Source organism: Pyrenophora tritici-repentis, chromosome 4 (assembly GCF_003171515.1).
Source record: "Pyrenophora tritici-repentis strain M4 chromosome 4, whole genome shotgun sequence".
Classification (NCBI taxonomy): Eukaryota; Fungi; Ascomycota; class Dothideomycetes; order Pleosporales; family Pleosporaceae; genus Pyrenophora; species Pyrenophora tritici-repentis.
Genome location: NC_089393.1, coordinates 1,731,118 through 1,752,843, shown reverse-complemented (window position 1 = coordinate 1,752,843; position 21,726 = coordinate 1,731,118). Strand labels below are relative to the sequence as shown.

General features: G+C 50.3%; 12 protein-coding genes across 12 annotated transcripts; 4 read left to right on the top strand and 8 right to left on the bottom strand.

Annotated features, from left to right (window-relative positions):
• Positions 1-1,089: 1,089 nt before the first annotated feature.
• PtrM4_094580 (uncharacterized protein) lies at positions 1,090-1,746 on the bottom strand (the record flags this gene model as incomplete). Its single annotated transcript, XM_001934149.2, has 1 exon — positions 1,090-1,746. The coding sequence occupies one exon, from the start codon at positions 1,744-1,746 to the stop codon at positions 1,090-1,092; it is 657 nt and encodes a 218-aa protein (XP_001934184.2).
• Positions 1,747-4,310: 2,564 nt separating this feature from the next.
• PtrM4_094570 (uncharacterized protein) lies at positions 4,311-7,946 on the bottom strand (the record flags this gene model as incomplete). The annotated part of the gene is made up of 1 exon (XM_066107093.1): positions 4,311-7,946. One exon carries the CDS (start codon positions 7,944-7,946, stop codon positions 4,311-4,313), a length of 3,636 nt encoding a protein of 1,211 aa, XP_065962761.1.
• Positions 7,947-7,994: 48 nt separating this feature from the next.
• Positions 7,995-9,167, bottom strand: PtrM4_094560 (Retrotrans-gag domain containing protein; the record flags this gene model as incomplete). Its single annotated transcript, XM_066107092.1, has 1 exon — positions 7,995-9,167. The coding sequence occupies one exon, from the start codon at positions 9,165-9,167 to the stop codon at positions 7,995-7,997; it is 1,173 nt and encodes a 390-aa protein (XP_065962760.1).
• A 430-nt stretch (positions 9,168-9,597) lies between these two features.
• PtrM4_094550 (uncharacterized protein) lies at positions 9,598-10,260 on the top strand (the record flags this gene model as incomplete). The annotated part of the gene is made up of 1 exon (XM_001934150.1): positions 9,598-10,260. One exon carries the CDS (start codon positions 9,598-9,600, stop codon positions 10,258-10,260), a length of 663 nt encoding a protein of 220 aa, XP_001934185.1.
• A 273-nt stretch (positions 10,261-10,533) lies between these two features.
• On the top strand, positions 10,534-11,166 carry PtrM4_094540 (uncharacterized protein; the record flags this gene model as incomplete). Its single annotated transcript, XM_001934151.1, has 2 exons — positions 10,534-10,595; positions 10,644-11,166. 2 exons carry the CDS (start codon positions 10,534-10,536, stop codon positions 11,164-11,166), a joined length of 585 nt encoding a protein of 194 aa, XP_001934186.1.
• Positions 11,167-11,503: 337 nt separating this feature from the next.
• On the top strand, positions 11,504-11,755 carry PtrM4_094530 (uncharacterized protein; the record flags this gene model as incomplete). Its single annotated transcript, XM_001934152.1, has 2 exons — positions 11,504-11,562; positions 11,647-11,755. 2 exons carry the CDS (start codon positions 11,504-11,506, stop codon positions 11,753-11,755), a joined length of 168 nt encoding a protein of 55 aa, XP_001934187.1.
• A 471-nt stretch (positions 11,756-12,226) lies between these two features.
• PtrM4_094520 (TagD, Cytidylyltransferase) lies at positions 12,227-13,654 on the bottom strand (the record flags this gene model as incomplete). Its single annotated transcript, XM_001934153.2, has 3 exons — positions 12,227-12,583; positions 12,637-13,498; positions 13,551-13,654. The coding sequence occupies 3 exons, from the start codon at positions 13,652-13,654 to the stop codon at positions 12,227-12,229; spliced, it is 1,323 nt and encodes a 440-aa protein (XP_001934188.2).
• An 852-nt stretch (positions 13,655-14,506) lies between these two features.
• On the top strand, positions 14,507-16,135 carry PtrM4_094510 (Atrophin-1 multi-domain protein; the record flags this gene model as incomplete). The annotated part of the gene is made up of 2 exons (XM_001934154.1): positions 14,507-15,324; positions 15,382-16,135. 2 exons carry the CDS (start codon positions 14,507-14,509, stop codon positions 16,133-16,135), a joined length of 1,572 nt encoding a protein of 523 aa, XP_001934189.1.
• Positions 16,136-16,556: 421 nt separating this feature from the next.
• On the bottom strand, positions 16,557-17,184 carry PtrM4_094500 (uncharacterized protein; the record flags this gene model as incomplete). Its single annotated transcript, XM_001934155.2, has 2 exons — positions 16,557-16,903; positions 16,959-17,184. The coding sequence occupies 2 exons, from the start codon at positions 17,182-17,184 to the stop codon at positions 16,557-16,559; spliced, it is 573 nt and encodes a 190-aa protein (XP_001934190.2).
• A 949-nt stretch (positions 17,185-18,133) lies between these two features.
• PtrM4_094490 (uncharacterized protein) lies at positions 18,134-18,755 on the bottom strand (the record flags this gene model as incomplete). Its single annotated transcript, XM_001934156.2, has 2 exons — positions 18,134-18,641; positions 18,697-18,755. 2 exons carry the CDS (start codon positions 18,753-18,755, stop codon positions 18,134-18,136), a joined length of 567 nt encoding a protein of 188 aa, XP_001934191.1.
• Positions 18,756-19,314: 559 nt separating this feature from the next.
• Positions 19,315-19,771, bottom strand: PtrM4_094480 (uncharacterized protein; the record flags this gene model as incomplete). The annotated part of the gene is made up of 2 exons (XM_001934157.1): positions 19,315-19,660; positions 19,710-19,771. The coding sequence occupies 2 exons, from the start codon at positions 19,769-19,771 to the stop codon at positions 19,315-19,317; spliced, it is 408 nt and encodes a 135-aa protein (XP_001934192.1).
• Positions 19,772-20,260: 489 nt separating this feature from the next.
• On the bottom strand, positions 20,261-21,427 carry PtrM4_094470 (uncharacterized protein; the record flags this gene model as incomplete). The annotated part of the gene is made up of 1 exon (XM_066107091.1): positions 20,261-21,427. The coding sequence occupies one exon, from the start codon at positions 21,425-21,427 to the stop codon at positions 20,261-20,263; it is 1,167 nt and encodes a 388-aa protein (XP_065962759.1).
• Positions 21,428-21,726: the final 299 nt, after the last annotated feature.

Below are 21,726 nucleotides of genomic sequence, written 5' to 3'. Positions count from 1 at the left end.
CTGCGTAGCACAATTTACGAGTACTATCTCTCAGGCTCGATTGCGATCATTAAGACCACAGCTCACGGTGGTGATAATGGAAAGAGTTACAAGAATCGGTGTGACAACACCTACCCATTGAACCTGCTAAGAGTTTGCAGTCAGATTCGCCATGAAGCTTCGCCGCTGTTCCGGAGCCTAGCCACGGTTGGTGTGCAACATGATGCAACCACTGGGGAGATAAAATCCCTTCTCGGGCGACGAAATGCGCACTCATTACAAACTTGTGCTGCGAAGAGACATTCATGGGTTGGTTAGATCATCGAAAGGCTATGGAAAACCCACCTCCACCAGTCAAGGAAGTCGGAGAATTCAGAGCATTGAGGAGGATGTCACGGCACCAACTCGGCGCTCTGTAGGTCACGTGCCCCCATCCCTATCTTGGCCTAGCGCCTGCTACCCTACGGTACATATCCTCCCCGCGCTCTTGTACATAGACCTTTACACTACAACTACGTTCTTACCTTGCAACTACTGTTTGGTCCCGTGATAGAGGATGTGCATAGTGATGCGTCTTTACCCGTCGCATATACTACGGTATCTCTTGATAGAGATTACACGATATGTGTTTGGCAACGTCGAGGTCAGCTTTCTTGAGGATAAAGAATTAAAGCTATAGATGGGAGCTTAGACGCAGCAGGCTCGGAATGCGCTCTTTATACCTATCTAGGTAGAACAGTTTGTGTTTCTAAAGTTCAGCTCGCTGATGTGGCAGCTGTAGATATCATCAGATATACGGATTTTTATGAATACAAAGATATTCAGAGAATTCAAGCTCCACATTATGTGGGCATTTGTTTTTGTAGCCCCAAAATGTAAACGTGAAGTTCTCAATACTGTCCCCACGATAGATTCACCTCGCATGTCATTGTTCACTAGACGCAGTGCACATACAAAGAGTGTGGAGGAGTGCGATCTTAGAAATATAGTTGTAGCTGTGATTCATTATAGCGTTTGTGAGAACCTTTAGGTAAATCGTATCATAATACTTGAGTGTACAATAAGACTACACAACGCATATCAATCGATCTTCCTACATAAAACCCTGATCTACCACTCAATATCCTCTAATTCCTTTGCATGACTTTCTTCTAACGGATATGTTTGCTGCGCCGCTCGGATAAGCTCCTCATGCGCTGCAGAGCGGGGCTTGATGGAGCATCGGTACGGCACCGGGTGACTCACAGTGCCAGCCTCGAACCTTAATTCCGGCTCCACAACATGCCCGTTACCGTCCACAAATTTTTTAATATTGAAAACGGCGAGGGTCTGAGCAATGGTAACAAACAAAGCGTTATCAGCCACATAGCGACCTGGACAGATGCGTCGACCGTAGCCAAAGATGTGATTTCGCGGGTCAGGCTCAGCCTTGTGTGTTGGGGTATCAAAGTAACGCTCCGGCTTGAACTTCATAGGCTCGGAATAAACTGCAGGATCGTGTGTAAAGTGCCAGTTGTTAGGCAGGAGTATAGCGCCTTTCGGAATTCTGTAGCCGCGGCAAGTGTCCTCTTCGGTACTGGAATGCGGGATACCCATGGGTACAACAAGGTGCCAGCGATGGGTCTCTTTCATGACAGCATCGATGTATGGAAGGCTTTCACGATCTTTGCTTACAGGTAGACGTTCTCCGCTAATGACGCGATCGAGCTCTTCTTGAGCTTTCTTTTGTACTTCTGGAAACACCGTCATGGCCAGGAAGAAGGTCATGATCGAAGAGACGGTCTGTGATTATGATGAGCAATATATCGAACATCGTGACCCATAATTCGAGCTTACCGTGTCAGCGCCACCAAGATAGAGTGCTAAAGCAGCCCACTTATGAACAAATTCCATTTCTGGATCTGCACCGATATCATCGATGCATTGTGATAAGAAAGAAGGCGTGTGCCTCTTTTCACCCATCTGCCTTTTCACAAATGCATACGGTTGATTCGTGCACTTATTTAGCTGTGCCGCCATCGCTCTAGTCGTACGCTTAAAACCTGTTCCTGGCAGCCACTCTGGCAAATATCTCACTCGTTCAGGTTAGAGACGGTATGTAATCCTTGATAGGATTCACTTACAAAATGGCAAGACGTCAACCATCCAACGGCCTGGTACAGTTGCGGTAGCAAACTGGGCCATAGTGTCCGCAGCAAGGTCCACGAAGGGATCATGCCCGTGAGGTGCAGTGTTGTAGCCATACGTGATCTTGAGAATCACACTCCCAGCCTCGTGCCTGATGTGATCAAACAACTTGTCCGGTGTGTCTAAGAGGTTCAACAAGAAATGGGCTGACTCCGCTTCTTGGGCGCGATCGAAAATGGCTATTGACGCATTTGTGCTTGCTATCTTTGTGATATTCTTCCTGTGAATCTTCCATGCTTCTGTGTATGGGATGATAGCAGTAGCATATTGCCAGCCAACCCTGATAGTTCATTTAGCCAGTGTTGAGCCTTACACTTTGCTTGATGTTCCAAGTCTGTGCATAGTACATATACATACATCTGACCACTGAATATTTGGCTTGGACGTGAAGAGTGGATTGCCGATCGGTCGCGCAGGAGCTCAAAAGCGATAGTAGGGTCGTTGATGATGACAAATGTCTGGCCCAGCACCTTTACCGAACTTATCGGGCCATATAGATCCTTATGTTGCAGCCAATGATGACACTCTAGCATTCCTGGCTTGGGCATATCGTTGACGTTTCCAAGTATCGGAATACCCTTGGGCCCTGGTGGGAGGGGCAGGGCATGTCTAGCCATGAATCGGCGATAGACAACATATAGTATGCTGGCAACTGAGAGAAGCAGGACATTTGTTGGATTGACGATAATCATGGCGGTGAGGATAGGAGTTGAACGGCATCCAACGACGATGAACGACTGATCGAGAGTCGTTCGTCAATGCTTAAATGCTCGTTAGTCGCCTTGGTCAGCCACCTCGCTTGACAATAACCACATGGCATGCATGAACGATGAAAACCTGGTTTCAACAGGGATACCCCGTCGCATTAACGTCCTAGACGGGCAGCTCCTATACAAAGTCAACAGAACAGCCGAGTACCGAAAATCCACTTATCCAGATGTAGCCGGGCCATCCGTCGCGCCATCGAGATTTCGATTGAGCTAGCCGCCTTATGGCTACTCTGGTATCTAGCAGTTCAGCCGCACCCAAGGAGATAATGTTGTTTGCGTACTCAATCTTGATTACGGCATAGTGCAATGCTACCTAGGTAGATCTTGGCCCCCTTTCTCACAGATTTTCCCTGCATATCATTTACTTTCTTTTTCCTTTGTCCACTATCCTGAATCATAAATTTTGCCCTCAGTCGCAGAGCTGATTCATAAGCGTCAGCCGCGCACATACCGCTTTGGATGGTGGTGATATGTCTGTGAAAACACCATGGCAGATGGTCTCCTACTCTATTTGAGCTAATCATAAAGATTTGTAGTAGGCCAGACCGGAGGTCGTCTGATACTTGCTTCAATGACTTCACCGTTGAGGCTGGATGCGCCGGAAATCTCAACGTCGGTGTGGGTGTCCTGGGTAGTATATGTGGGACCATTACGTCACTGTGAAAACTAGCCCAACATTGTGGAGTAACCGGATTAGGAAGCGGGAACTACAACCAAAACCTTCAACCCAGAACCCAAGACTTTCAGCAAGAAATCGTTGATACTTGTCACAAGGCTTTACTTTACACAAGGTTATAGTGAAAATGCAATGCTACGGGCTTTGTATAGTAACAAATTGAGTTAAGCCGCTACGAACAATCACGAGTTCGAAAGGACTACTGCACATCATCACTATACGAGCGATGAGACATACTTACAAAGAAACAAGCTCTTAGAGTATGCTTTTGTAAGAGAGCCATGTACGACTTCGACTTCGATAATGGAAAGACTCGGTGCAGAGCTTCGTTACCTAGGTAGGCAGGCTTCCTTGATATGCGAGTGCACTTCACCTTTAGGATTACACAGTGAAACAGAAGTGTGTGAATCGGTATTTTTCATGGTATAAGTAACAGCTGCCACGTGGCCAAGGTTCCCGCGAGCCTAGATCCGACTTGCGAGCATATAAACAATCAGCTTTTCTTCCCAGTGTGAACGGTCTGTAGGGACTGTATTCCAGCTACCTAGTCCAGATGCTATTTACAGTCAAGATGAAGAAAGAAGGTAAGACGCGAGCGGCGAGCCCGCTTTGTTTGGGTTGGCGCACGGCCCTCTCGTTGCCGGGGAAGCGACTAGGCTCGCAGCCTAGTCATGTGACTTAGGGCTCAGCCCGTTACATTACCCCCCTCCTTTCCCTTTAGCGTGTAGTTTTTTCCATTTCTTCCAAGCGTCAGTCTTTAGTACGTTGCTCACTGGTTCCCATGTCGGTTCAGTATAGTCCACCCACTTCACATATGCCTCCTTGATTCCTTTCCCTCCTTGCCCTATTGTCCGTTCGCCCAGAATACGCTCAACCAGCCATAACTCGTCTCCATCTATAAGTATAGGCCCTGGCTGAGTGTCTCCAACTTTCTGCGATGGGAAAGAGTCGTCAGGCGCGTAGCGAAGCAGGTCTACGTGAAAGACAGGATGGATTTTTCCCGGAACGTCAAGCTTATAAGAGTGGGAGTTGACCTGCTTCAAGACTTTATACTTTCCATGCAACCAGTCTAGCTTCTTGGAAGGTCGTGTTGTCTTCACGTTTCTAAGGTTTAGAAACACCCAGTCTCCCTCCTTGTATTGGGGCGCTGCTGTTCTTGTCTTATTAGCCTGATGCTGCTGTTTCTCTTGTGTCATCGCGATCGCGGCTTGGGCCCACTCTGTTGCATCTTGGAGTCTTTTGAGGAAGCCTTCTGCTAGTGCTTCGCCATCTTTCTTTGGTCGGTCCTGAATAGTTCGATCCTCTACTAGCTGAATAGGTTCATTGTGATATCCGTGCATGAAATAGAAGGGGCTTAGGCCAGTGGATGAGGCCTCGCGGTTGTTGATTGCTCCCATAACGACAGGTAAAAGTGCCAGCCAGTTTTCTTGCGTGTACGTGGCCCAGATTCGAATCATCTTTTCAATCTCTTGATTCATTCGTTCTGTTGCACCATCGGTTTGCGGATGGTAGGCAGTCGACAGGCGTTGCTCAACGCTAAGGAGCTTACAGAAATGCTTCCAAAGATCGCTAACGAATTGTGGTCCTCTATCGCTCGTAATTGCCGTTGGAATACCGTGAATAGGATAATGCCGTTCGAAAAGTCGTTGTGCTACGGCTTGTGCCGAGATATCGTGCATACCTTCTAGTTCAATTCCCTTTGTCAGCCGATCAGTGACCACCATACAGTTCGTTGCGTTATCCCGTCCAGATGGCGGCAAGTCGGTAATGAAATCGATTGAAAGTTCTCCCCATATACGTTCTGGGATCGGTAATGGTTTAAGGAGGCCCTTCTTTGTTTCTCTCCATATCGTATTCCTTCCGCAAATCTCGCAGTTACGGACAAAGCGTCGCACGTCGCTTGCTGCACCTGACCAGAAGAACTGCCTTGATAAGATTGAGTAGGTAAGATCTCGTCCGGGGTGGCCAGTAATATGCGAGTCGTGAATATTTTGAATGATTCGCGTGCGGAGTGGTTCGCAGTGAGGGATCCATGTCCGGTCTCGAAATCGTAACAAGCCTCTCTCGTCTAGGGTGCATTCTGCTATACTCACTAACTTCTCCTTCTGAAGCTTAGTAGGGAGGTTCCTCTCCTTATTTGCTACTAGTGTAGTAAGCTCCTGATAAAGCTTATCTTCTTGGCGGCTTCGGTGCCACAGATTCTGCATCTCCTGGTCCTCAAACATGCGTATCTCTTTTGTGAAGTCAATCTCCTCAGACGATAGAGACTGGATTTGAACACTCCGCAAGTGCTTGCTCTGGAAGAGACGGATAAATCGAGACCGTATTCGTTCATCGTCATAGTTGGCGGGTAGGTCTTGTTCTCGTCGTGATAGGGCGTCGGGTTTTCCCATAGTCTTTCCAGGTTTCCATTCCAGGGAGAAGTCGAATCGTGAGAGAAACTCTGACCAACGTACTTGTCTTTCAGACAGCTGTCGTTCGCGGTAGAAGTATTGGAGGTTCTTGTGGTCCGTCAGAACTGTAAACTTCCTAACCATACGTAGTTCAGGAGCCCATGCTTCTAAGCAACGAACAATAGCTAGAAGCTCCTTGTCATGAATTGGATAATTGGCCTCTGTTGGTGAGTGCTTCTTTGAGTAGTAAGCAACGGGTTGCCAGTTGTTGTTCTTGTCCTTCTGCAGCAATAGGCCGCCAGTTGCATGTCCTGAGGAGTCGGCTTCTACTAAGGTGTCCTTCTCTGGATCAAAATGGCCGAGTATTGGTGCTGTAATGAGAAGTTCCTTAATCGTTTCAAATGCTTGATTGCAAGCCTCGTCCCAATGAAAAACCATCTCTTTCTTAGTTAGGTTGATGAGCGGTTCAGCAATGTCCGAGAAGTTCGGTATAAAAACTCGGTAGAAGTTGGCAAAACCAATAAATGCTCGGATAGCCTTAACTGACGTTGGTGTAGCCCATTCGCGGATTGCGATAATCTTTTCAGGGTCAACTCGAATACCCACTTCTGCTTCCACAATGTACCCGAGGTATTTAACTCGTTTAGTCTCGAACTCGCACTTGTCGATATCAATCTGCAGTCCAGCGTCTATGAGGCGTTGAAGAACCTTTCCAACCTTCTCTCTGTGATCCTGAAGCGATCCTGACGAGTAGATCAAGATGTCGTCAACGTAGGCTGAAACAAAGTCGTCAAGGTAATCCTGCAGAACACTATTTACGTAGCGTTGAAATGCGGCTGGTGCTCCTGTTAGTCCGAAGGGAGCAACCCGCCATTCGAATAGGCCGTATCTTGTTCGGAAAGCTGTCTTCCATTCCTCTCCTTTGGCCACACGGATCTTGTGGAAGGCTGCGATAACGTCAAGTTTTGTGAACCATTTAGCTTTGGCCACATTTCTCAGTGTTTCTGTGAATAGAGGCAGAGGGTAACGGTCCTTCCTGGTGATGTTGTTCAAGCCTCGGTAGTCAACGCAAAATCGGATGCCCCCTCCTGGCTTTTTAACCATTAGGACGGGTGCGGCTGCGGGAGAGTTACTAGCGCGGATAAAATCCTTGTCTAACAGCTCGGTGAGAGTTTTCCTAAGCACTAGTAACTCTTCTCGGCTCATGCCGTAGAGCGGACCCCATGGAATGGTCTTCTCGTTTCCGTCTTGATCCTTTTCAATCTCAATGTGGAGATCAACGCCTTTACGATGCGGGGGAAGTTTCTCAGCTAGGAAATGGTCGAAAGCCTTCAGCCATTGGTGGTACTGGGGTGGGAGCTTCGTCTTCGGATCGGATCGTTTGCGCGGTTTCAAAGCTTTCTCAATGTCGGCGATGGAAACAGCGAACAGTCCAGTGTCGAGCGCAATACCGTCTCCTTTGTTCTTCCTACGGCTTCTTCTCACCTCCGCCATGAATGCGGAAGCCATCACCTGAGTAGCCTTCATTGGTGGTGGCTTGTATGACGCTTTCTTGTGGTTCCATGCGCGGATGTTTGATGCGCCGATATCCAGGCAGCCTTGTTTGGCCGAAATTGTGACGTCGGCATCCTCTAACCAGGGCTTTCCCAGAATCACGTCGTAAGTCAGGCCAGGTACAACGTAGAAGAAGACGCGTTTCTGCTGGTGGCCGTCTATGTCTATCGAGGCGTAAGTAACTGTATCTAGGACAGTACTTGGTTCTGCGTTCTTCCCAGCTGCTTCCTCCAGCTGACGCGGGGCTATCTTGATTGATGGCAGTCTCAGAGATCGAAAGAGTTGTTCATTGATGGCGGAATAGCAAAGGCAACCTGAGTCAACAAGTCCAGTGACAAAGTCAGTTCCATTAAGTCTAACGTCCACTACAAAGGGATCGCTATCCATCTTTTGCTTTCCAGTCTCCTTCCATTCTTTCTGAGCTGCCGCGTGTTCCTATTGCTCTGCTTCGGAGTCTTCTGGATCTTCCTCCTCTACAGCTGCCTTGGTGACCACAGTACTCTTTGCTGTCTTGACGCTAACGTGAGTTGGTCGTAGAGCGGCTGCCAACGGGCATGTAGCTATTCGGCAATTGTTGCGGCCGCATCGAAGACAGCGTCGTTCCTGGCGTCGAGCATCGATTTCCTCTTGGTTGACCCATTTTGCTCGTTTTCCAATAAGTTCTCGGTCCTCAGGACGCCTAGATGGATATCCATTCATGTTGGTCTTGCCGCGGAGGCCGACAGCGTTCACTTGGGTAGTTGTAGGCTGCGTAGGTTCCCATTCCATCATGTCTTCAGGGGAAGCTGCTGTGAGAGTGGCATTATTCGATTTTGCTGGTGGTTCATAGGTTGGTGCATTTTCAGCAGTTCGGCTACCGTAACGACGGGTTGTTTTCGTCCATTGGCCGAACAACTCCATGTCGTTGCTAAGATCTACACACTTCTGAGCGAACCTTGCGTATGTGCTTGTTTCTGTCCCTGATGTACCAACAAGCCTATCCTTTATCCTACCACTTAATGCATTTCGTAAGTAGGATATCTTCGTATGCTCAGGCCAGCTTTCTGCGTCAGCGTTGGCCATCTCTTTCTCAAACCGTGGATAGAAGGAAATAAACGTCTCGTCGTCCTTCTGGCGTATAGAGTAGAGGTTCTGAATGGCTTTCTCCTTCCGATTTCGTTCGCCGTAGAGGAGTTCAAGGCGGTCAAGCAGCTTGAAAGGGTTTGGCGATTCTTCTTTAACTTGTATCTCGTAGTATGTTGTAACGTTGGTTTTCGCTGCCCCATCAAGACGCATGTAGACGTAGCGTAGCTGAGCTTTTAGGCTTCCAATAGCTTGCGCGTCTTCTTCGATCTTGCCCTCCATCTCTAGCTTCCATCCTCGCCATTGTGATTTGTTTCCACCAAACGTAGGCGGGTGGGGTAAGCTGTGCCGCGGCTTTGGGATTATAGGCACAGATGTGTTCGAAGTCTCGGAGGTTGGCGTCGGATCAGTGGTGGCGTCTGTATTGTGACCAGGCGTTTGAGGTGGCTCGTGCGATGATGCTTCCAGCCTCTCCATCCTAGTGCTCATGTCTTCAAGTCTCTGTAGTAGCGACTGTAACAGCTGGTTCGAATCGTTCGTCGTCATGTTAGTATCCCCGGGGAGCTCATTATAACGGTGCCTTGGTTGCTGCGTGTTCTGCGTGTTCTGCGTGTTCTGCGTGTTCTGCGTGTTCTGCGTGTTCTGCGTGTTCTGCGTGTTCTGCGTGTTCTGCGTGTTCTGCGTGTTCTGCGTGTTCTGCGTGTTCTTCTTGATCTTGACTGTATGTGAACGGTCTGTAGGGACTGTATTCCAGCTACCTAGTCCAGATGCTATTTACAGTCAAGATGAAGAAAGAAGGTAAGACGCGAGCGGCGAGCCCGCTTTGTTTGGGTTGGCGCACGGCCCTCTCGTTGCCGGGGAAGCGACTAGGCTCGCAGCCTAGTCATGTGACTTAGGGCTCAGCCCGTTACACCCAGTATGAACTCAACCTTTACAACTTAACTCGAAGTCTGCAACCCATCTCGAAATCTACAACATGGCAGACGCTCTCGCAAGCTTGGCCCAAGAGTGCGATATGATTACCCAAGAGAACCAGCTACAATCCCCTTTTCTCCGTCTCCCAGCAGAACTTCGGAAGCGTATCTACGACCTTGCATGCGCCAACGAGGTGGTTCATGTCTACAATCCGATCAGCCTTCCGCGCGTTCCCTACAACTTGATCTATCTGCTCCAAATCTGTCGTCAGATTCGCTATGAGGCGAAGACTATCTTCTACTCGACATGTACTTTCACTATTTATTGCAAGATCGTCGAGAGCAACCAAGGTTTTGGACATGCGGGTGGCAAGAACGTGGGCGATATTGTCAAGATTGGGTGTGGGATCTGGTCCTGGCACAAGGCGCTCATCACGTCCATTGAGCTTGATAATGCAGCGGTGAAGCATATATGCTGTACGGTAACTGCCTGGAAGATAACACTGGCTTGCAAACAAGCTGCGGAAGCTCGGGCTAATGCGCAGTCTGGGGAGATGTTTCATGGGCAGCCGTTCAACAGAGGGGCTCAGGATAATCTGTTGTATGCAGAGGGCTTTGTGACGTTGCAAAAGATCCATGTTTACCATCACTGGCATATCAGCAGCCTCGCCGACAAGAAGGCCGCAACTACAGAGGTGTTGCGCGTGGGTTTTTGGCAAGCCTGACCTGGTGATCACTTTCTATGAAAGAGCCCAGGTGCCGCTCAGTCTCCTGGTACAAGGAGTGAGCAGAGGGGGTCGAGCGATGGTGAAGGGACTCGGCCGTCACGTGGCGTACTTGGACTGAGCTAGGCGCTATCAAGGTTAGACCTTAGCTTCACTTATATATCAATGCACCTTTTGCATTATTGTTTCCACTGTTTCCTTGTCGCACCACACCTTTCTCCACTGCAGCTGTTTCAACCACTTCACTACCTCAACCATCACGCTATCTGCATCATGGCTCTGTCTTTATTGGAGGAAGAACCACGCCAGCTTACCTCCGCAGAGAGCATAGCAATGTAAGAGTAATTTAGCAGAAAATCAGGATGGCCGCTAACATTTTCTAGCACGGAATCTAACCAACTCACCTCCCCTCTCCTCCGCCTTCCTGCCGAGCTGCGCAACAAGATTTACGAGTACGCCTGCATCGACACAATCATCCGCTCTACCAACATCATGAGCTTTCAACCATATCGACATAAAACGCCAGTCTCTGAACGCAAGCCACTGGCCATCATCTCTACATGCAAGCAGATGCGCCACGAAGCGTCAGGGACCCTCTACAGCCACGCGGCCTTCGACTTGGTAGGCCTAGGACTGTCAGCAGAGACACTTCCATGTGTGCATCATCGTATCACATCCATTGTGATTACCGAATCTCAATTGCTAAAAGACTCTTCTGCTTTCCTGTGCGAACTCAAGTGCATCCGCCTCATATCATGGCGTGGGGGGGACGACAAACCAGGACTTTTAGTTACACGAAAGTTGCGAAAACTGCATGGGAAAGACTTGCGTATTGAGCGTGAGAAGTTCGAATTCAAAGACTATATGTTTCTATTCTGTGGTAAAGAAGCAGACAACGTTCAGTAGGAAGAGGCGCATACCTACGTCTGCTATTAAAAACAGTAACCATCAGTCCTGAAGAGCATTAGTCACAGGAAAGCTAGCAGTAGTAATAAATACCAATGAAATTATCCCAAGAGTTTGTCAAGCAATGCATATCAAACTCGTCAAGCCAAAATGAAGTCATATACACCTACCTACCCTCACACATTGCGCACGGACGCCTCAATACTCGTCGCATCGCGCCTGTCACTTCTAGGGCAAATGTCCCAATTACGTCACATTCATATAGGCTGTACCCCACCATATATCCAAGCAAACCGATGCTCTTTCTTTCCTCACTCCACACCCACACTCGCGACACATGGCGGATTCTGAGCTTCAGTCAAAGAACAAGATGGCGAGCAGCGATACTGACGAGATGTAAGTCGCCCAGAAATATCTCTTCATTCAGCTATAGCCGTAGTTCTATGTTCTCACTTTGTGCTCTAGCTAACAAGCTCACAGCACCGCCGCAAATCAGCGCAACTCGCCCTTTCTTCGCCTTCCCGCCGAGATCCGCAGGACGATCTACACTTACATCTGCAGCTCTATGATCATCAATCGCATGGTTTAACACGTGTGTCCGCCATTCTTGACTTTATGGCTACGCCACGGTGGCCCAATCAGGTTCGGTATGACCTGAGTGAGATGCTTGATGCGTCTCATGTCTTGCACAGATAGTATCTTGGTCCATATTCCTGCGACGGGATATACCCATCTTTCACGAAATCTGAGCATGTTACTCGGGCGACCAGTCGATGGACCATGTCCCTCTATGTATCTCATTGGATTCTTTCCAACGATGAAGTACATTCTCGAATGGAAGAGAGATCAGTTCGAAAGCAATGTTTTGGAAGTCTGATAGATTTCAAATAGTGTAGGATCACACTACATATACTGGCAATTGCAATCAAGTATGCAGATGTATGGGCGTGCACAATCTCAAGGAAGCACGGATTTAGGCCAAACCCCTCTGCAAGTAATAGGTCTAACCAAAGTCTTTTGATCAAACCGCAAGGTGTAGGTACGAAATACCACGCAACCCCTACAAGCCAAACTGACTCTCAACCTCCTTCCTCTTCTGTTCCCTCTCCATCTCCTGCCTAATCTTCTCCACCTCCTCCGTCATGCCCTTCTCGCCCTTCTTGCGCTGCCTCTCTTCGTACAGGGCCCTACCCTTCATAATGCGGGCAACAATCTCAGCGGCATTGACGTTTTGGAACTCGTGGTTTGCAATCTCGCGGTAAATGTTTAGGGCCTTGGGCACGGCGTAGGGGTCGAAGGCGAGGGGCATGAAGGTGGTTTTTCCGTGGTAGATAGTGAGGGGTTCGGAGTAGGGGAGCGTGTGGAGGAAGGCTTTGCTGAGGGAGAAGGGGGCGCCGAAGATGACGGCGTGGACGTACTGGGTGGGGTGTTAGTTGTGAGAGAAGGGGGGCATGGGGGTGTTTGTATTACCTTGCATTGTAGGACGCAGAGGCCGCGCTCGAAAATGTTCATGATGGGGTAGTTTATACCTTTCCAGTGGTTGATGACTTCATCGTCGTGGATACCGGCGATGAGGAAGACGGGGCCGTAGTCCTCGCCTGCTTTCTCTATGCGCTCTTTTTGCGCTTCCTCGGTGTACCATCCATTATCCTTTGCATTCTCTTCTTCGACCTGGGTGACGTGGCGCAGGAATTCGATGTGGCCAGAGGAGAATAGGTCCCAGCCTCCGTCTACGTATGCGACTCGCTGGCCTGGCTTGACGCCCTTGCCCTTGACCAGTTCGTGGAACTTGCCCTTTTCTTCTTTTACAGGTCCGAGCTGTGAGGCCGTCGAGTCGATGCGCGTGGTGCCAGGGCGGGGCGTAGTCGGGGATGTCACCGTGTTGCTGGTAGTCGTCCTCCGCAGCTTGACGGGCTTGGAGGCGTGCCAATACCACACATGGCAACCAGGGGCCTTGCCCGAGGCGTCGGTGGCGTAGTCCTTGATGCGCTGGAGCATTTCCTCGCCAGACTTTGTGCGCTCGGCTTCGTCGCCCGGGCCATCGTCGCCCGACAGCCTCTTCTCCAGCGAGGGGATAAAGTGCGACTTTGTGCATAGTAGCATGCGACCGACGAGATCGGTTGTGGAGATACCGGGCGTGCGCTTCACCACCTTGAACCTGCCGGCGGCCTTGACATAGCGGTAGCAGTCCTTGCCGTCGCTGTCGGAGGTGATGTCATCGCCGTGGACGACGTACTGGCAGCCGTAGTGGGTGATCCAGGGCAACGAGGTTACATAGGGAGCTCGCGGAACGGCTTTGGTGGCCCATCGGCAGGCTTCGACGGCGGCAACACTACAATTGTCAGCCACTGGGCGTTGTGAATCCGTTCCGAGGTGGTGCACACCGCTCGTCCAGGCGCATCACCGTGGGCCCCTTGTTCTCCATGATGGACTCATCCGAGTGGACGCCGACGTAGAGCTCGTCGCCCAACTGGCGGGCTTGCAGCATGGCTCCGGCATGGCCTGTAGTAGAGAGTGAGTGACATGTGGTTGGTCATTCGGGGTCGTGTCGGCATACCGTGATGCGCAAAGTCGAAACAGCCATCGACCCAAATGCGCTGCGGCGAAACTTCAACATCCTGCTGCGGGTCGACGGGCCAGGAGCCTTCCGAAGGAATCCACTCTCCCTGTTTCGTCAGTTGTTTGCCTGTGCGCGTGGTAGGAGAAGTGTCATACTCGGGCGCTCTGTCTGCGCTGCATTATGACGTGGGTATCGTGCGGCACGACAACAACCAGAGTGATTCAGGACGGTGATGGTGTACGAGAAGTTGTTTCCAGGCTTCTTCCAATTTGACTAGAGCTCAGCGCTCAAGTCGCACCTGCCACATGTGCTTCGTGCCTAACGCAACGTGTCGGCACGTGTGCACGTGGCTAGCGAATGGGATGCGCGTGGGGCACTGAAAGCCGCACCTCCAAGTTGGTCGTGGTCGCGCAGTGAAGCTATGGCTGCAACTGGGGCGGCGAGCCCGGCGGTTCCTGCGTCGGGATAGGGTGTGCGTGTATCAGGCCTGGCCGCGAATCAGAAACACGTCTGTGGTGTGGGCGCCAGCTTTTGGCACTGGCCGGGTGCTACTACGCGCGCTGCGAATGTCTTATATACCGGCCATGTCCCCAGCTGTGCGCGCAAACAAAACCGCCTGCCGCCTCGATATCTCGTGCAGACCCAATTGAGCATCTACATATCCAAACTTCTGGCGGCGATGCGCACAAAGGCCCGTGAGCCGAGACAGCCGCTGATCGCTCGGTAGCCCCCCACTTTTTGCCAGCCCGGCCAGCACATGGGCTACGGAAGCCGTCAGGCATGGCCGACCACACCCAGGTCTCGACGCAGTCGCAAGGCCTCTTTTCACGACGCCCCTCGTTCTTCGGCGGCGGTAAGAGCAAGACACACCGCCAGACGCCCTCGATTGTCCTCCAGCGCACCGCCACAAACCGTCCCCCCACCCTGACCCTGCCGCCTACACCCCAATTCAACCCCATCCAATACGACGCGCCTGCGCCTGCCGAATTGCCCGCCGCCGACGTGCCCGCCAAAACACCCGCTACGCCACACACACACCAACACCACCATCACCGTGACCGCATACACGCGAGTCGCCATAGCATTGCCTCATCCGTCACCGATCTCGGCTCGCAGCTGCGGAGGTCGCGTTCCGCCTCGCTTCGCACAAACACATCGGATAGCACCGCCAAGACATCGTCCTCTCACAAGAGGACCCCCTCGGCCACACTGGCGCTGACATACTCGCCCGAAAAGGCGCCCGTGCCTCATGGCGCCTCGTCGCATCCCTCACGCCCAGCCCTCTCCATCTCCACCTTTGCCCGCAACAAGCAAAAGAGCAGCGAGAACGTCAAGTCCGACACCGCCCACGTCTACGAGAAGAGTCCCCTCAGCGCCGTCGACAAGCCCAAGACTCCCTTTGGAATGGCCGTCCCAATGCCGCTCCGGCACCCTCCCTCGCAAAAGGAAATCCTCCAAGCAAACCAGCAGTCCAACCGCACCCTCGCCCCCGCCGCTCCCATACCTGTCCCCAATGGCTCCAGCCCAAACATCATCTTCCAGCACATCCACGAGCTCGCGTCCAAGCGGATATCGACACTGGATTACCTGAGAAAAGCGTACGTCTCCCTACTCCTACCCACCCCCTCCTCACACCACTTACACTCTCTTTCCAGTCACGAAGGCCGCATATACTGGTTTAACACGCTCCTCTTCTCCAAACAAGACCTCACGCGCCTCCCCTCCTTCACCACGCGCAACCAAGCCCGCCGCGCAACCCACTACCTCCTCCTCGGCTTCTCCCTCCCCACCATCCTCGACCTAAACGCAAACTCGCCCTCGGACTATCTCAAAGCCCTAAACGCCCTCTTGCTAGAATTCGAACAATACCAGTCCATCCACCCGGCCGATGGCTCAACCCCGTCTTCACTATCTCGCGCCCGCCTCCCCCAAATGTTCAAGCGCGCAAACATGGGCATGGGTATGGGCATGGGCAGTAAAGGCCGCAGGTCCAGTTCCGCAACCGGCGACTTTCCTCCTCTGACTCAAACGAATAGTTTCACGGGCAGTGAGACTGGCGGTGTGGATTCTCCCCCTACAGACGACTTATTGCCCAATGAGAGTTATACACATCTTCAAACCCCGTCGTTACCTTTCGACCCCGATTTCTTCAGCACGTTTGCGACTCTCTGCGACGTGTTGATTGATTGCTACACTAGGATCCTTTCTATGCTGAGTTCGCCCGAGAGTGTGGCGAGTGCCGGTGGTGGTGTACCCAGTGTCGTCGGCGATTTGTTTAACAAGGCGGATGCGAGGGTGAGGAAGATTATCCTCGCTGGTGTCGTCAGGGAGTTCGAGGATAGTTGTCGGGCGGGGCTTAAGAGTGAGGTTGGTGGTGTGGGGAAAGTGGTGTTGGGCGGCTTGATGTGATGATATACTTTGGATGGGCGTTGAAATGTATCGGGATGATGGATGATTGTTATGATCTGCATCCAATGGTTTTGGTGTTGTTATTATTGTATTTTTCTAATGATATCCAGCGAATATGTAGATATACATGTATGTACATAGGCGGTAATTCTGCTTTGGGAACAACATAGCATTGGCGTTTTGGGAACAGGGAAAGCATGACTTGGCTGGACAAGAAGAACATGTCTGTCCGGCTAGCGAAGTGTTGATCGTTGATCATTAGATAGAAAAAAGAGAGAAGCAGCACTCTTTATCTATCAACCAGCCATCCCATTCTATCTAGATAAACCTTTTTCTTTTCCTAGGAAACACTGGTCGTCATCTCATGATACCAACCGCCCAGCTCCTTCCCACGCCACACCCACTCTTACACGACACACACTCACGCAGTAGCAGCCGCCTCATTCTTCTCCACCAAATCAACCACGCCCTTCCCCCTCCCCACCTTGACCTTCTGCTTCTTCGCGCCCTCACTACCCACCGCCTCGCCCTCATCCACGCCCTCGGAAGCCCCGAAAATCTCCTCCTCTTCCTCCTTCAACTGATCCTTCAAGTCGGCTAGCTCGATGCGCATAGAGTATGCGTCTTCGCCGTCGGCATAGTACTTTGCTTCTACCTTGTCGACGGTGAAGCCGAGCGTGTTGCGGTAGAGGTGGAGGGCTGCTTGGTTGGAGACACGGACGTGGAGGGAGACGTAGTGTGCGTTGAATGTTTCTGCCATTGCGCGTTCTGTTAATTTGTTAATGAGATTTGAGTATGTATTGTTGAGAGGAGCGTGGCTTACGTGACTGTCTCATGAGCTTCTCGGCTAGTCCGAGACGGCGGTGCGTGCGCATTACCGAGAGCGAGGTGATGTGGCCGTGTTGAACGCCGTCGGTGGGCTCTTCTTCCATTTTGGCGAGTACGTAGCCTACGATTTTGGGCGGGTCGTAGGGTGTTTTCGGGGGGCGAGAGACCTGTGGGGTGTTTTTAGCAAGGTTCTTGAAGAAAGATATCTTTGATAGAGGCATTGTTACAGAGATTGTGTGTGTATATCCCTTCTCTTTCTCTTCATCTCATTCTTCATACAGCACAACAATTGCATCTCTTCAATTCCCACCATTTGTATCCCAATCCCACTCTTTTTTCCTGCCCCGCAAAAAGAAAGAACTTACATCAATAGCCACATAGCTCAACTGCGGCCAACTCATCGCATGATACAGATAGTACTTGCAAAAGTAGTTCTCAGGCAAATTCGTAATATTCGCAAGCTGCACATGCGGAATATCTTCCGGGCGAAGAACACGGATATCCATCTTTGCCTTCTTCTCTTTCTTTACCTTTATTTTTTACTTCTTTCACTGATCCCTAGCTCCTTCAATTGCTCAATCGCCGCTAATGCTTCCGTTTAGACACACACTCAGGCGGGGGAAGTTGATGATGAACACCCGGGCAAAGTGAACTGACAGCTGGACTGGATCGGATACAGCTGTTAACTGTAAAGGAAGCGCTAGTGCGAATGCGGATGTGGTCGTTGTTTGTTGGCGCTGGCTGCTCGAAAGTTTACTTGTTGGGTGAGGATGAGGAATTGGGGCAAGTGCGTTATGTAAGCAGTGTGGAAGCGGGGGTAGTCAATCGCTAGCGTGCTTTTGGTTATCTCCGATGTCCGTGCCATAAACTACTACTACCACTTCATCCAGGGACGAAGTCATCTAACATACATGTGATACCGATCAAAGTTATGGGTAGAATATATGAGCAGGGCGTTATTCCTATTTGCATTGAGCACCATGATATCCCCCTCTGGCCATCATAAACCCCCTCTGCGAGGGGCCTTGTCGCATTCGCAATACTGCTACTTTTTGCAATCATCTGCCATATCTGCTTTCAGCGAAGCTACTGGTCTTGATGTCGTAGTTGTAGCCTACACATAAAGACGGAAACTTTGAAGAAGCGCCTGATCCCCTATAGATTCTCCTCTTAATCCTCATCCACCCACAGGATCTCAAGGTTCTCCCTGCCAAAGTACCAGCGAAACTTCACCTCTGCCTCCTCAATCGTCCACTTTGTGCCCCTCTCAAGAAATAGACGCTTCAGCGACATCCAGCCCATGTTGTTTGATACTCTGCCAGCTTCCACCTTCATGCGTCTCATATACTCTAGCCTGATCAGGTGTCCACGCGGAATTCTGAAGTTCTCAATACGTCCACGTATAAACATGTTCTCATGCCTTGCAGTTAGGTCGAAGACGTTCATACGATACCTCTGGATGACACAGCAGGGAAAGACCAAGGGGGCAGCATCTTGGAGAATTTGACGGCACGTGTATAGGAGAGCGCGTACGCCATGGGGACTGTGACTTTTGGGAACAGGCATGGATTGAGTTCCGATGACAAGTTTTCCGTCGGTCAGAGCGTACTTGAATATTTCCTCTCGCAGCTCCGCTGGAAGTCGTAGGAGCGGCGAATTGACTTGGTTCTCTCGCATTCTGGAGGTCGTTAGTATTGCTATCAGTCTTGTAAGGTATTTGCTGAGCTACTCACATGCGGTCTGTTTCGCGCATCTTGTTGCTAACGGCGGTTGCAGCCTGGGTGCACTCCATCGCTTTGTCGAAGAGTGCAGCGAGAGAGAGAATGTGTGTGTGTGACGGTGATGAAAGAGAGAGCGAACGTGGTGGGTAAGAGTTTGGCTAGCAAGTAAACACCACTAGCGTGCATTCGAGGCCAGTACAAACAGACGAGGGCTTAGCGCCACTTGCAAGCGCGATATTTTAATGGTATGACGTAGAAATTATGGGACCATGTTTGTGTTTGATTTCAGCTCCTCATGGTCTAACGCGAAGGCCAGAGTGAACTATCTACTCCTCACAAACCCATCAAGTAATGAAAACCCCTTTTTATAGACCAGGCTGCATTTCTTTCCACCGGAGGATTGGATCTGTATGAAATCCATCACATCATTAACCGTGCAAGTTGCAGTATTTTTCCCTATCCCGCTCAGATATTTTCGAAAGTAATGACAGAGTCCTTGCAACCACAGTTCCGCTACAACATCTCAACCACATCCCTAGGGAGATGTTCAGTTATTGATTTCCGAACATGCAATTCCCTAAGATTCGGAAGGTTGATCATGTACGAGCGATCGTGGTGCTCCTTTTTTAGTCAGTATTTGTCGTACTCGTGCGATCCATGTGGTCGGCGAGAGCCTGAGACCAGATAATGCATGATACTAAAGGTGACAGAGATTGACGTAATCATGTTGCGCGTATCCTGGCCGGGCGCCACGCGAGGGTCGAGTAGACTGATTATGTCGAAGTAGAAGAAAGTTACACGAGAGAACTCGAGTGGTGGTGCCTCGTGTTGGATTTGGCGGCAACTGAGAATGAGCGGTGCATGGTGTTTATATCTCACATCGATGATAGTGCCCTCCAGTGCATATTCGTATATCATAGTGGGCAGCTCCGCTGGGAGACAGAGAAGCGGCGAGTTTTTCATGTTGACTTCAGTGCTAGATAGTTGTCAACATTAATCTAATCACGATCTGACATGCTACGAACATGAGATGATAGCGACTGTTACCCGTGGGCAAGACCCGCTGCAAGTCGGTCTTCTCGGCCATGATGCAAGTATCTTAGGGCTGCAGAGGCTCGGCTGGTTGTCCGGAAGGTTATGTGTTCTAATAGCGAGTTGAGAGTAGGTAGTGACAGCGGAAAAGTCGAGTTACGAAGTGGTGGGGTGAAGTGATTCATATAAGAGTAAGTGAGAGCTCCGGTAATACAAAGCCTTGGGACCCTGGTTTCTTGGCATCACGTCGCTCCAAAGGGCTCAGATCGGGATTCGACGCTTCAACTGCTTGGAAATGCTCACCGCTACAGTGGAAATTGTTTTTGAACACTGTCAACTAGTTCGCATACTATAAGTTAGACTCCAACGATGCGGGCCATCACTCGTAAATCCGCCACCTAGACTGCAGATACCACTGCTGATATATAACAAGTGTTGCTAGATTGTTAAAAAAAATATGACCTCCCCTTGAGATGCAAGAACAAAAGTACGCCTTTCTTATGCTCCTTTGCGCCGTGCAATGTTGAACACACTCTTTTCATCATCAGCGACCTAGGATATGATCAACAGCTGGCTTAACAGTAGACATGTAACCCTCTGTAAGCGGTACATAGAGGGCCTTCTTAACACCGAGATCAGATGCAATGTAGTAAAGCAAACGATTGATCCACTCCCGTATGCCCATGACGTCGAGCTGTCTTGGTTCGGCGATTCCCATTTCAAATAAAGGAAGATTGAATGGATGATCCCAAGGATGTGCAGGGTTGGAGTCAAAGATGTGGCCTTTCTTTGCAGTATGGTCGTATACGGGTGTGCTGTTCGATGGACTGCTACCCGCGCTGGAGGTTTGATCACCTTCAGACTTCGGAATGATGCTGGCGAGCTCCGTGAACTGTGGTGCTGTAGCATATGAGTCGTGGTTTGCTGCTTGTGTACCCGAACTACGCCCGTCGGAACTCCCTGGGGACATTTGATGTAGTGTCTGGGGGGAGTGGGAGTAAGCTGGCGAGGATGTTGAAGTATAGCTGCTCGCTGGCGGACTGCTGGCTGCGTTACTATCAGGTACCAGACCAGAGCTGAGCACAGAATCCATGACACCTAGCGGCCACAGGGATATATAGCCTCGCATACCGCAGAGATCGTCAAAGGACTTGAGGTGAATTGGAACGGTGAAGCTGCCAATCATGGCAGAACAATTCTTCTCGATGACATCAACCAAATGGGTTGTAGTAACAGAGTGAAGTAAACATAGATTTCTGTCACTCAGCCCCGCCGATATGGACTGCCCTTGAGCTGTAGGTGGAGGGCCCATTGGAACAAACGGTACACTTGGCTCTGGGAATCTCAACATCCAATTGAGTATCTCAAGCGTATCGCGGAGAAGAAAAATCCGGCTTGTGCGATAGAAACCCCAGATCCAACATCTCTTCATGGTGGGATATGAGTGAACTTCCGGTGGCGCGCCTCGGCAACCTAGAAATAGCTCCTGCCATTTCTTGCTGTAGGTACGCCGAACCTCGGGTGTGTTGGGCAACATTTCGTATCTCCACGCTGGTGTGATGGAAGATTCCCATCCCTGGAATGCAATATCTAGCTGAAGGGCATTCTGCATGAGTTCATACAATGCTAGACGGCTAGTAGGCGGATTGGGGCTTTGTTTGACTTCGTGCCATTTAGCATGTACCATTGCCTCTTTCCAAATAAGGCTCATGACGAAGACATTGGAGTTGTTGTAGAGACTTGGGAGGTATGAGTCCACTTTTGCAACGTCTCTTTTAGGTATTGGTGGCCGCTTTGCAGATTGCAGGTTTCCTAGCAACTATTGGGAAAAGGTCAATCCAGAGTGTACAAGATGCGTAAATGGAATGTAATTACCATCTGTCCATATGCTACTTCGTAAATTTTGGCTGATATGGGGTGGGACTGATACTGCTCGACCGATCGAAGCTGGAGTAGGGCATTTGCACCATTCTGATGAGCGATGAAAGTGCCTTTCCGTTGCACGTTAGT